Genomic DNA, 13,477 nt, shown 5'->3' on the forward strand with positions numbered 1-13,477 from the left:
GTATAAAACATATGCTGGATAAGTTGGTGGTTCATTCCACTGTGGCAACCCCAGATTCATAAAGGGACTAAGCCGAAAAGAAAATGAATGAATGAATGAAATTGTCCGTAGTGTATGTGTGTAAATGAGTGTGAATGGATGTTTCCCAGTGATGGGTTGCAGTTGGAAAGGCATCCACTGGGTAAAACATATGCTGGATAAGTTGGAGGTTCATTCCACTGTGGTGAGCCCAGATTAATAAAGGGATTAGGGCAAAAAGAAAATGAATGAATGAATATTATAACATCTATTTTTCTGTAAACCCAACAAGTTGAAAACCCAAAATGTTTTCTACATGTTAGTTTATGCAAATTGTTGTATATAATATATTTTTGTTGATTGGATGAGCTGTTAACATTGTACTTAGATGGTTTAAATTATAAATGTTACTATAGAAAATTTGAATAACTTTTTTTTTGAAAGTTGATGCGTTACATGACCAGAAGAGAGCGCTATTTAGTCACGAAGGTAATTATATACTTCTATAGAATTCTACGTGATGACATTTCTCGATTTTGCGTTTATCTAGATGATTTGCATTACAATAAGCTAATTGCAATCTACATACTGTAGCATTTATAGATATTAACCCTTTAACTGCCTGCTCTACTAAATAGTTGACCATGTTTTTAATGTTTTAAATAATGACTTTTTTAAATAATCGTGTACACACACAGCATTGTTGATTTACTAAAAAACACCATCATCCAGTTGCATTGCTACACTTGATTCAGTTTTTATTGTAAATGAGAATCTGAAATATTTTATGGCATGCTTCAAAAAATAAAGATGATTTAGTATTCAAATATGTTTTTTGATTAGCCTGTTTTTAAATAAATTGCTCTTACACTTCATATTTTCCATAGTAGTTGTATTTATTCCGGTACTTTTACCATAAAACGACATATCAACCATTTGGTAGAGGTTAATATTTTAGATATTGTAGGATGTATTAAAAATGCATTGAGTGTGTTAACTAGCAACATTAGAGTGGAATCCCCAAAAAATTATTGGCGGGGCAGTTAAAGGGTTAAGTAAAGGCATAAACAAGTGATTTTCAGTGGTGTTTCTTGCTATCTATCAATCTATTTAACAAAAATATATTTTTGTTATTTTAAAACCTCTTAATTTTATTCTATTTGACTGAATGTAATAAATAAATTAAGCTGTATAGAAGATAAACGCTTAAACTGGAGATAAAGAAATACTTTACACTTTTTCTATATTTAAACTTTAATTTCTTTGAAGTTTAGCAAAATTCAATGCATTAAAAAGTATAGAAATATCCCAGCCGGCATTTCAACGGTGATTCAACGTTGAATCAACGTCAGGTCTATGGTTGGATCAACGTTGAATTACCTTTCGATTTTGCAAATTGGATCAACGTTTATATAGTGACGTTGTTTCACCGTCGGACCACCACCGGTGATTCACCGTTGAAATCACAACGTTGTTTCACTCTTACCTTCTTCATGGGTGAATTGTGGTCGTTTTGTAGACGTTGAATGAAGGTTGAATTACCTTTCGATTTTGCAAATTGGATCAACGTTGATACCGTGACGTTGTTTCACCGTCATACATTTCAACGCAAGTTAAATAGAAATTACATACAACGCAAAGTCCATAAATATAGCAAACAAATTTTTACTAATAAAAATACACGACAAAAATACACAACTTAGCCTGTGTATCAATTTATTTAATACACACCTCATTATTTCATTTATTCTAAATATACAGCAACATTTACAGCATACAGTTCATCAAAACCATGCAGGTTACTATACATGCTGTACACTCAAATACAGAAAAAGGCATACAATTAAAGAGTCACTTTTTAATTAGGTTTCATGAATTAAAGTTAGTTAATGTTTACTAACATGAACAAAGAACAAATACTTGTACAGCATTTATTAATCATTTAATTAATTGAAATATGTCCCGATGCTATTAAAATCAAAATGTATGCTTGTTAACATTAATGCACTGAGCTGACATGAACTGTACTTTCTTTATATGAAAGATGCTTCATTGCTCTTTGTTCATGTTAGTAAATACATTAACACTTACTAATACAACCTTTTTGTAAAGTGTTACCGTCTTCAGAAAGACAGATGCTAACTAAATTAAACTAAGTAACTAAACTATGCTTCAACCATCACAGTCTCCAAAATACAATTCCGTTTACAAAGTTTACAAAATACCCATTTTTAAAGTGGCTGCAGTAAAAAAATAAAATAAAAAACATCACTCACAACTAAGAATCACAAGTGAAATACATTACATCTGTTTGAGGTTTTATAGGTTGAGAGAAACACTTGAGGTAAAAGATGGCACTGAGGACAAAGAATCAAGTGTAAAACACTAAAACATCTATATCAGTCTAGCAGTTAAATACATATTTATTTCTCAAACACCAGGTGAGTTTCCTACAAAATCAATAATGAGGTTTGCTATTCCAGTTCATTGTGAATGAATGGCTTCACATTCACAATAGTGAAAACTCATGCTATAATCTAAACCTGACATTACTCCTTCACTTTGCAGGTCTGCATGCTAAATATTTAGTAGTTTTTTTTTTTTTTTTTGCATAAAGTACATCTATTGTGTTTAGCATTACTGCAGCAAAACTGAGCACCTGTGACAGTGGAACATGTAGACAAATATTTCAGTAAATCATAAAGAAAATGTGTAGAATATATGGTTTGATTCTCTCTCAAAAACACAACAGTAATAGCAATTTGTTATTCCATTATTATTAGTATCATAAAAATTGCATGTTCACATGGGTCTTATAATAATGGCTCACATTTGTGAATGTAGGACCACTATTTCACTATTACATGTCACATTAAGTGTTCATATACAGTAGGTTCTGTTATTAATTACTTGTGTCATCCCAGAGACCTGTTAATCTTCAGAACACAAACTAAAATATTTTAGATTAAATGCTCCTCATCCTCTACAGACAGCAATGGTCCCAAGATGGTCATTGTCCAGATAAGGCACAAAACACATTGTCCAAACGTTCCATGTGACTTCAGTGATTTCAACTGTGAACATACCAAGCTCCAACAACACTTTAGTGAGGCAAAACAAAACAGTAAATACAAATATGTTTGCATATATCTCTCCCGCATCAGATCAGCGTGTGTGTTTACTACGAGCAGTATGCACACACCATGACCTGTTGTGGCAAAGGCAAACAAGTTATTTTTACAGTACTTACTGTGATTTAACCTTTATGACAAATGTACTGGACCTGTTACACATATATCACTATCTTTTATGAACACAAATTTCACTGTAACGGATGCTGTTGTTTTGCTCCAGTTATACCTTTAGAGAACACCGTACTAGTCAGACATCCATACAAAAGCAGAGAGTTTGGTCTTGTGTAGCAGAACTGCAATAGATGTCTGTCTGTCTAGGCTGACACTGGTTTAGGCCATCAGTATGTCCTTGATGCCCTCAAATGGAGCTTCCAGAAAACCTGCAATAAATGAAATATGAGGTTACAACTAAGTTGGTATCTGCTATTATACAAAGTAAAAATTCAAAAATTTATTTTTTATTGAATCCAAATTTGTCTTATAATAATCGCCACACTCAATAATTTTAACTCATCCATCTGAATATTCCTAACTAAGAGAAGTGAAGAATTAGGTGTGATATCGTCAGGAAGCCCTTCGCCACCACCGGTGCCAGCATTTCCAGAATTCAAATTTCAGATTCTCGAAAAAATTTCTTTTTTTTTTTTTAAAACAAGGGCTGCAGTAAAGAACCATGAAACATTCAACACATCTAATAATTACAAGTTGTTGTGAACCATTACATGTACTGTAAAAGCTGTTTAAAGCTTTTTAGACACATGGTTGAGAAAAACTCTAGAAGGAGTAGCACTTCTGCAAAAGTCTGCATGTAGGACAGAAAATTAAAGGGATAGTTTAAAATTTGTATTCTGTCGTCATTTACTGACCACATTGAACACAAAAGAAGATATTTTGAAGAAAGCTGCAAATCTATAACCATTGAATTCTATAGTATTTTTTTCTACTATGGAGGTCAATGTTTACAGGTTTTTAGTTTTTTTTTTCAGAATAGCCTCTTTTGTGTTCAACAAAATAAACTCATAAGGGTTTTAAACCATTTGGGGAGTAAAATGTGAGTAAATTTTCATTCTTGGGTGAACTATCCCTTTCAGTTGGGAAACACCAGAATTCTTAAGTAGACCCTTTTCGCAAGACAGATGATGCATTTAATTTCTTCTTAATCCTCAAGTTTTTAATATTTAGATTTATTTAAATAGCATGTTTATTTATTTGTTTTAATGACATTTAATAAAAACAACTTCTCAATGACATCACATGTACTGGACCTGCTACACATGTATCACTATTTTTATGAATACAAATTTCACTGTAACGGGTGCTGTTGTTTTGCTCCAGTAATACCTTTAGAGAACACTGTAGTAGTCAGACATCCATACAAAAGCCTTGGCGTGGAGTAGCAGAACCGCAGTCTGTCCAGGCTGACACAGGTTTAGGCCATCTGCGTGTTCTTGATGCCCCTCAACTGGACCTTCCAGAAAGTTAAAACCCATTACACCTCTTATTTGCTACTATACAAAGTGTAATTTAAACATTAATTTCTCACTAAATACATATTTGCTCCCCAATACTGTCACATAGTAACATCACAACATGATTTCACAATAATAATATCAATATAACAATATAATATCACAACATAGCCTAACAATCAATAAACAAACAGATTAGAAAGAGAATATCATCAACCAAAGCACCAAGAAGATTTAACAGATAGGCTAGCTTAGTTAAAGGTAAAGTAAACTTACATGGACAAAGCCTTTTCCATTCAATGCTGTGCAAGTTAGTGCGTCTCTGGAGTACGTTAAGTTACATGTCTAAAAGCAAAAACAACAACAACAGTGAAACGAAAGCAGTTCACTTTGTAATAATAACACTAATAATACAGCGTATAAAAATGATATTGTTTTATAACGTTGCTCAGTAACTTTAAACTGCGTTTGGAGTTTATCGCTTTGAATTTGCCATAAAAACGCTCATTTAGACTAACGTTAAACATGTGACATTACCTCGAGGTTATCTGCGTCACCGGAGCGCAAACTAAACCAAACTGGAAAGTTTTAAATGCTTCAAAATTCGAAACACTACACCAAGTCACATTTAAGATACACTGTGTGTAAAACAAAATCGGGGGGTAAATAAAACATTAAAGCATCTAAAAACACGCTTACCTCTGAATTCTGCTGCACTGCAGGTCAGGTGTTCGTAATTAAGTGAAGTGAAGCGCTGCGCGTGGCCGCGTGCGCCGAGTCCTCCGATACCATGGTAACCAAACATGTTGAATATTGGGTGAAGCCATGACGTTAATTCAACATACAGACCATGATAAAAAAAATGTCAACGTTGATTTGTACAAGGATTTCTGTAACTTTTTTCAACCATTTATCATTCAACATTGTTTCAACATTAAAGCAACAACTGACGTATTTTCAACCACATTTCAACGTTGAAGCCTTGTCATATGCAGGCTGTTTTTCAACCGTTCAACATTAAACGTTCTATCAACATTATTTCAACGTTCAAAACACATCTGACCTTATTTCAACCATATTTCAACGTTGAAGGTCGGTCGTGTGCCGGCTGGGATATCTAGCATGTTAAGCATGAAATACTCTTAATCTGCAAATGTGCATATGTAATTTGTATATTAAAAATACTTTCTATTTAGACTATATATATATAATTTTTTATCAAATTTTACATTTAAGGTATATACATACAGAATTAAATATCTATATTACTTTTACTTCATATTAAAATGTAAACATTTATTTTATTGGGACTAAAAATGATAAATAAACTCTTAAATAATGAGACTTGTATGAGCAGTTATTGGAATTTTATCTTAGAAAAATTCAAACATGAACATTTACATATAAAAATATCTCCAAACTCAGCAATATAGACAGCATGTCTACTCAATATACAAAACACATTTAAAGCAAATATACCTGTGTGAGAGAGAACAACGTCTGCAACAACTTCTGCAAAGAAAACAGTTATAAACATTTTATACAATGTACTTCAATATTTGAAATCAGCATGGTAAAAATAAGCACTTGATGCTGTATCAAAAACATTTGCTGCAATTTAATATAAAAACAGCGTCCAAGTATCTTAGTGAAGTGAACAATAATTAAACATTAAGTCCACAAAGCTGTAAACTCATTACAGTATCTACAAACAAACTAACGCAACAAACCATGTGAAACAAATTACGCGAGCGAATGCAGGATTTCAATCAGTCAGTTTGACTTGGAACAAGCTTAACTTTTCTAATGAACAACTTAAAAATAACCCAAGACAGTCAGTCAGTCAGCACCGAGGTTTGCCATTAGTCAAACTGATGGTGCACCAGTTCAGGGTGACTGTTCTGCGGCGCGTAACTGCAGGTGGAGATGGAGCTTCCGCCCGGGCTCACCGGCGGAGTCATGCCGCTCAGAGGCACTAGAGCGTTTGGATGCCGGTGGTACGGTCTGTAGGACGGGTGAAAATGAGGGTGGTGACCGTGATAATAGCTGACCGGAGAATTGGCGAAGTCGTTCGGAGACAGAGGGCGCGCGTTGCCGAGCATGTAGCTGGAGATGTGCGTGGGAGAGCCGGACTGGTGACTCCACGAGCCGCTGCTGACGAACGGGCTTTGCCAATAAACAGGTTCCTGCTGCAGACAGTACGGGTCGGCAAAATTATATCCAGATGGTAATGCTGCAGGCCGGTAAGGTCTCTTGACGCGTCTCCTGCGTCTATAATTGCCCTTTTCGAACATGTCATTAAACGCCGGATCCAGTGTCCAAAAGTTCCCCTTCCTCTCGCCTCCGCTCTCCCGCGGGATCTTCACGAAACACTCGTTCAGGCTCAGATTGTGTCTGATGCTGTTCTGCCATCCCTTTTTGTTCTTCTCGTAGTATGGGAACTTGGATATGATGTAGCTGTAGATGTCATTCAGAGTCAGCTTCTTGTCCTCGCTTTCTCTGATGGCCATAGCGATGAGAGCCACGTACGAATAAGGAGGTTTTTCTGGTGCTGGAGCAGCTCCTGGGCACCCTGCGGTCTCCGAGCAGTCCTCTACAGCGGCATCACGGCACTGCAGGTCCACTGAGCCCGCGCACAGATCCATCGAGCTGGATGAATGAAACGCGAAGATCCTCTGTGGCGCACGGTACAGGTGGAAAGTTAAGAGTGTCCAGGTGTGCTTCAGGTTTACTTTAGTCTCCACCTACCCGCCCAGCCACCAGTCGCTATCCTGAAATACAGGTCAAAAGTTCGCAAACCCCACATGAAAGAAGGACGTGAGGGGCGCAGACGTATTATGACTGCTAGCTAAAGTGTTACAGTAAACATCGGTTTGATGTTACCGACACGTGTGGGATGATTACTAATACAAACAGATTTCTCTCTTTTCATTCTTATTAGTCATGTTGTAAATATCTGTGCAACTGAAGATATAGATATTAAAGAAAATAGTGCAGTCTATTCTTCATTATTTGATGTAAGCTAATTTAAAAGGTGTATCAGACGTTTTTAATTCGTATATCTAAAAAATAAAAATATTATATGAACAAACATTTCAACTTATTTTAGCTATTTGGATGCGTTTTGTACGATCGCGTATAGCTATTGCGCATGCCTGAAGAACAAAGGCCATCAGTTTGTAAACTTCGTCTGCGGGTCTGTTTCCCACACTGGATCGACCAATCAGACACGTGAAGCGCGCCTTCAAAGACAACAACACCTAATTAAGACCTCATTTGATGAAGCGAAGTAGCATCGATTTTCTCACCATATAGAAAATATGTCTAGCTATATTGCATCTCTGTTCATGACATGTGGAGGTTAAAATCGTACTGAGTATAATAAATAAAACAAGATAAAACCTAAACCATTTTTTTCATGTACTCGTATAAATAGTAAATTAATTTTAAAAAGTTGTTTACGTTTAACAAGAAACAAATTAGTTTAACAGATATTCATACTTGTGAAAATATCATTTCTTTAAAAAAAACACACAAGTCACACTTTTCTTTCTGCACAGATGATCCTCAGATGTTATGAAATATAGGCTATCTACATATTCTTTGAATCAGCAGATTAGTGCAACAAGTTTTTCTGATTCATTTCACTCTTCATGAGATCCTAATAGTTTATGAGATAAATAGTCAGGCAGACCTTTTTAAGGCAAATAAAGTAAAAGAATAAATAGAAGGAAAAGTGTTTGCTGAATGTACAGTGCTCAGCATAAATAAGTACAACCCATTTTGAAAATGAATGCTTTAATCCGTTTCTTAGTGAACAGGCAATGTATTTTGGTGCATTTAAACAAAAAAAAAAGATTTATTGAACAGATATATTTATTAAAATAACATTTAAGTCATCAAAGAAATTGAAGGATAATACAATTAAATTCAAGCAAAATACAGGGGGAAAAATTACAACCTACAAAATTTCAACAATTTTTTGCTTCTCTTGATTTTTCCTCTTATTTTAAATAATAAAAAAAATTCTATAACATATACATTTGGATGTACTAATTTTTGGATGATTACTGGAAGTTATTTTGTTAGATAAGCTCCAGAATTTGGCTTAGTGCTGACTAATCTAATGTATGTGTACAAGTATAGCTTCCTATCAAACACATGAATAATGAATTCAAAAGAGACATTTGTGTACTTGTATATGCTGAGCACTATAAATGTGTATTAGCACGCAGTACCTCAAAGTTTCAGTATACAGGCTCTTGTCAATCAGAATTAGTAATTAAACAATTACAACAATATGTGTATATATTTACACACATACATGTTTTCCAGGAATGGGTTGCAGCTGGAAGGGCATCTGCTGCATACAAACGTGCTGGATAAATTGGCGGTTTATTCTGCTGTGGTGACCCCGGATTAATAAAGGGACTAAGCCGAAAAGAAAATGAATGAATGAATGATATATATAAATCAACTTAAGGTCTATTTAAATAAGCAAAATAATATAAAGCTTAATTTGACCTTAAAAAGGTGAAATTATCATGTAAACAAGAGCAAATAACTTCAAATGGGCTGCAAATATCAACCTAAATGAAGCCTTAACTTAAACATTTAAAACCCATTGGCTTGTTTTTAAGTGTAAACTCATTTAATTGCATTAATTTCAAGACTTCATATCCTCATATCATGTTTTTTTTTTTTTTTTTTAGCAAATACTTGATTTAAGACTCTTTTTATATTTATACCGGACATAAATGAAAAGAACAGTTTGACATGAAATCAAGTTTTAAGGCTTTAAATTGTAGCGAGGCAACAGTTTTTGAAATACAGTATAAGTAATTGACCAATTTGTCTTCAACCTGAATTTGTCTCAAGATAACATAAAAAAATTGTTACAGCAAAGTGCAAGCATAAACTTGCCTGTTTCTTTTTTTGAGGGGGGAATTTCTCACTCTACTGGTTTTATCTTTATGTATCGCCAAAATACATAGGAAACACTAAGCAGAGATCATTAGTTACTTTCATTAACGTAAACATAATTACACCACGATAATAAGTTAATCGTTAATATCCATCTGCTGTACTTATCTTTTGAATGACAAACCTCTATTAAACAATGAGTGCAAAATCCATTGATTTGTAATTAAATTCCTTACAATATGTCTTTTTTTTACTGAAAATAAACAACCCAGTCATCTCTCAAATAACCAATGACTGTGAGCTGCGTAACATCCTATACGGAGAGAATCAAGATATTATCATGCTCTCAGGAGACAGACTGTCTACACTCACCCAGTGATGGAAAAAGATAAAGTCCAGGACTGTAGAGTCCTTTCATATTTTTTACAATCTCCATTGTGTAATTTCTCTTACACCTTAACAATGTAAATTATGACATTGTTCTCTAATAACAGATTAATTCAAAAAAAGCAGCACGCAAGAACGTGTTAATGTTTTAAGCACAGCATGATATGGAAATTCAACACCAAATTTTTTAACTTATCAAGGAAAAGATCAAGGAAAAGCATTCACTGTTGACCTTTTTACCAAGCAACCGACTTTACAAATACATGTTCAGAATTTCTCAATGTTGAAAGTGAATGTGAAACAAGAAATCTCAATGAGTGTTTACTCTTAAATGCCATCTTACTTTTTTATGCTTCACTGAAAGAGACACCAAACCAGTACGTAACAAGATTTATTTCAATCTGGAAACTGAAATGTCTTTATCTTATGTACAAAATATCCTGTTTACCTTAAAATAATGAGTCAAAAAGGCTCAATGGACAATATGATTTGCCAAACCAAATATTTCAGTGTCACAATGTTGTCAAAATTACATAATCCCAAAACATATTGCACCTTTTAATATCGCATCATTCTGATAATGACATGACATTATCTTTGAAGTAGTAGGATAAACAGAAACGCTTGTACAGCAATATGGCAAAGAAGCCAAATTAATATTTCATAAAGATGCTTCACATGCCCAACAGACATCGTTCTGTTAAGCTTAAACAGCACAATCATTCGCTCCAATACATATCCAGTGTTTAAAAACACAAATAAATGACTGAACATGCACCAAAAAACATGTTTTCAAAGCTCAAGTGATACTTAAAAGAACTCAAGTTCAAGAGAAAACACTCTTCCCATTTACGTGAGCCAGAAAACAATCCTTAGCGATTGTTGAGCAGCAAAAATGTTGTAGAAAGTTGTAGTTATCACCCAAAGGAAAATGCTCCATGTTTTTCCTGTTAAGGGCCCAAATTCACTGAGCAACCAGGCGACAAGGGCCCGTGTACATCGCAGTTTGAGCTTGAACTCCTGTGGCCTGATCTATGTCCTCATCTCCAATTATAGTAGACATAGATGCAAATGAACGTTAGGTTAATAGTCAAGCTCGCAAAGAGCAGACCAGGCCAAAGCGTCATGCCCAAAAAACCTACAAATAAAAAGAGAAACAATAAAAGACTAGTACGCAGATTACTAAAAACATATATTGACATTTTCAACCAGGCATCCTCAAGTAGGGGATTGTGGTCTGGTTATAAATTCCTCGATCCCAACTGTACTTTGAGAGACATTGAGGCAACATTTTACTGTTTCCACAGTTTACAGTAAGCAGCATGTCAAAACCACATAGCAGTACACACCACAAGCTTTGTTTAATGTCTATAGTACTTGTATATCGAGGCAAAAATGCTTCGTTCAAACCCATTTGCTTCTCTCCCCCGCAATAGATATGAAGCGATACATGCGGCAGATGATGTGGTTATTTTAACACCAGTGGCAAACACCGTGAGCAGCAAGTTATATTTTCACATTAACACACTGCATAAAATAAGAATGCAGCCGGCACATTTTATTTACTCTGGCCAGTAAAAAAAAATAATAATAAAACATGTTTTTTAATCGCTTATTAATCAACATTTCACAATAAATGTTATTTCTTCATATATTTATTTAATAAGCAGACTATATACAGGAACACCTTTTAAGACCTTTTTAAAGACTCTTTCCATACAATTGAAGACCTTAAAACCACTTTAGGTGATTTTAACTTACAGTATATTTACTAAATACTAATGTAAGAAACTTATCCAAAAGTAAAACATTATTCATTTACTGAATAAAAATCTAGCTAATTCAGCAGGTTGGCGCCAATAGAACTGCAGAAAAATTGATTATTTCAGTAAACAAAGCAGCATGACGACAAATCTAGTAGGATTTCATTGACTTCACAAACTACAAAGCATCCGGATATTCGCAGATTGAATTCAGGCAAACTTTAGCACACAACCATACATTACATAATCAAAAATGATATAAAAATAGCATTTAGACTTTTTAATATTAAATTTCTCTACATTGATTGATCAACTTTTAATACATTTTAAGACCCCGTGGAAACCCTGGATAAAGTAGTTGTAGATGACAAGGAAAAATCAACTAAACTTTGAAACGGTTAAATTTATTTTCTGTTCATTTGATGAAATTTTGATTATGTGTTGTTTGTTTTTAGTAGGATGGTCTACTTTCCTACTTAAAGCAAATTATAAAAAAATTGTACACACTCACACACACTCAAGCCCCCCATTACAGTGGTTAAAATGTTACTATTCTCAAAATGTGTATTCTTACCCTTCCATCCAGGCTTGCTTTCAATATTATTTCCTGTAGTGGTGTCTACATGGCAGTTTGAGGATGAAGAAGAGCTTCCCATTGGCTTCTCCAAATGCTCAAATACACTTCCCTCGTCAATCACTGAACCTGAAAACCAAACAAAATCCAATAAATATCAAAAGTTTAAGAATTTTGAACACACTAGAAGATAAAGACGTAAAGGTCCTTGTTGTACATATATTTAGTGTAGTGAATTATCCATATATTGCATTAGGGCTGCACAAAATGTAATATTGCAATATTTTTTCTCTGCAATACATAGCAATACAAATACAAATACACTAGATCAATTAAATAGCTCTATTTGGAAAGTCATTCATTTAGATTGATTGGAATGGTTTTGTAGGGACATCAAATACAAATCTTTTTATGTAATTTATTATATACTTATAATAAACAAACTACAGTTATTAACACAATGAAGCAAACATTAAAGTGAAATAAACAGTGCTTTACTGTAAAAGTCTTACTGTATTCAGGTACAGAAATTAAATAACAAAAATGTAAAATAACATTCCATAGTCTTTATCATATAATTAATTATAAAACATATTCATCTTTATGCACTATTAAAAATGCTTTAAGCTCTATTAAAATGCTCACATAGACACAGGCCTTAAAAGCACATGCAGATAATAAACTTTCACTCTATTATGCTAAAATTCTGCAGTGACTCCACTCACAATCACTTGTGGTTCCTGGTCATCTATAATACTAAGTGAACATTGTATATCTTGCGATGTGATCATTCCGGAGACGCACATCATTTTATCGATGCTGAATTTTTATATTGTGCAGCTCTATATTTATGCAAATAAACATAAACCAAACTAACTCCAAACCTAAACTTAGAGTCCCCTGCTCTTGTCCACAAAATACTAGTGAGGGTTGTCTAACATTAAGCTTTTAAAAAAGTCCCAAAAGGTAAAAATCCCATGAGTCACTTGAAACCCCAACACATAAATGGGGTTTAGTGAGAACAAATTCAGCAAAATTCATGATATTTCATAAAAATCTTAGATTTACTGCTTTAACATTAGCAGTAGCATACTGGTGCCCAAAAATCTCACGATAATAATATAAAAATATCATTATTATTTATATAATAATAATGCAACATTATAAAAAATTATCATCATTATATTAAAATAAAAATATTAATATATA

The 13,477-nt window shown here is 33.9% G+C and overlaps 2 protein-coding genes and 1 long non-coding RNA gene across 6 annotated transcripts in view; all 3 read right to left on the minus strand.

Annotated features, from left to right (window-relative positions):
• Positions 1–1,669: 1,669 nt before the first annotated feature.
• Positions 1,670–5,383, minus strand: LOC137489135 (uncharacterized). Its single transcript, XR_011008487.2, has 4 exons — positions 5,321–5,383; positions 4,898–4,966; positions 4,494–4,620; positions 1,670–3,532 (listed from the first exon to the last, which is right to left on the minus strand). It is a non-coding gene; the product is annotated as an uncharacterized lncRNA (long non-coding RNA).
• Positions 5,384–6,461: 1,078 nt separating this feature from the next.
• Positions 6,462–7,322, minus strand: foxl2l (forkhead box L2-like). Its single transcript, NM_001128810.1, is given in 1 exon segment — positions 6,462–7,322. A coding segment is annotated over 1 exon segment (783 nt). The 5' UTR covers positions 7,267–7,322; the 3' UTR covers positions 6,462–6,483.
• A 2,987-nt stretch (positions 7,323–10,309) lies between these two features.
• The window catches only part of tmem201 (transmembrane protein 201), a 30,948-nt gene continuing 27,780 nt past the window's right edge, over positions 10,310–13,477 (minus strand). For all 4 annotated transcript variants that reach the window (NM_001110466.1, XM_009296852.5, XM_009296851.5 and 1 more), the window contains 2 exon segments: positions 10,310–11,069; positions 12,269–12,397. In NM_001110466.1, coding sequence (NP_001103936.1) covers positions 10,972–11,069; positions 12,269–12,397 — 227 coding nt within the window. In that variant the 3' untranslated portion in view covers positions 10,310–10,971.

Source organism: Danio rerio, chromosome 23 (assembly GCF_049306965.1).
Source record: "Danio rerio strain Tuebingen ecotype United States chromosome 23, GRCz12tu, whole genome shotgun sequence".
In the NCBI taxonomy this organism is placed as follows: domain Eukaryota; kingdom Metazoa; phylum Chordata; class Actinopteri; order Cypriniformes; family Danionidae; genus Danio; species Danio rerio.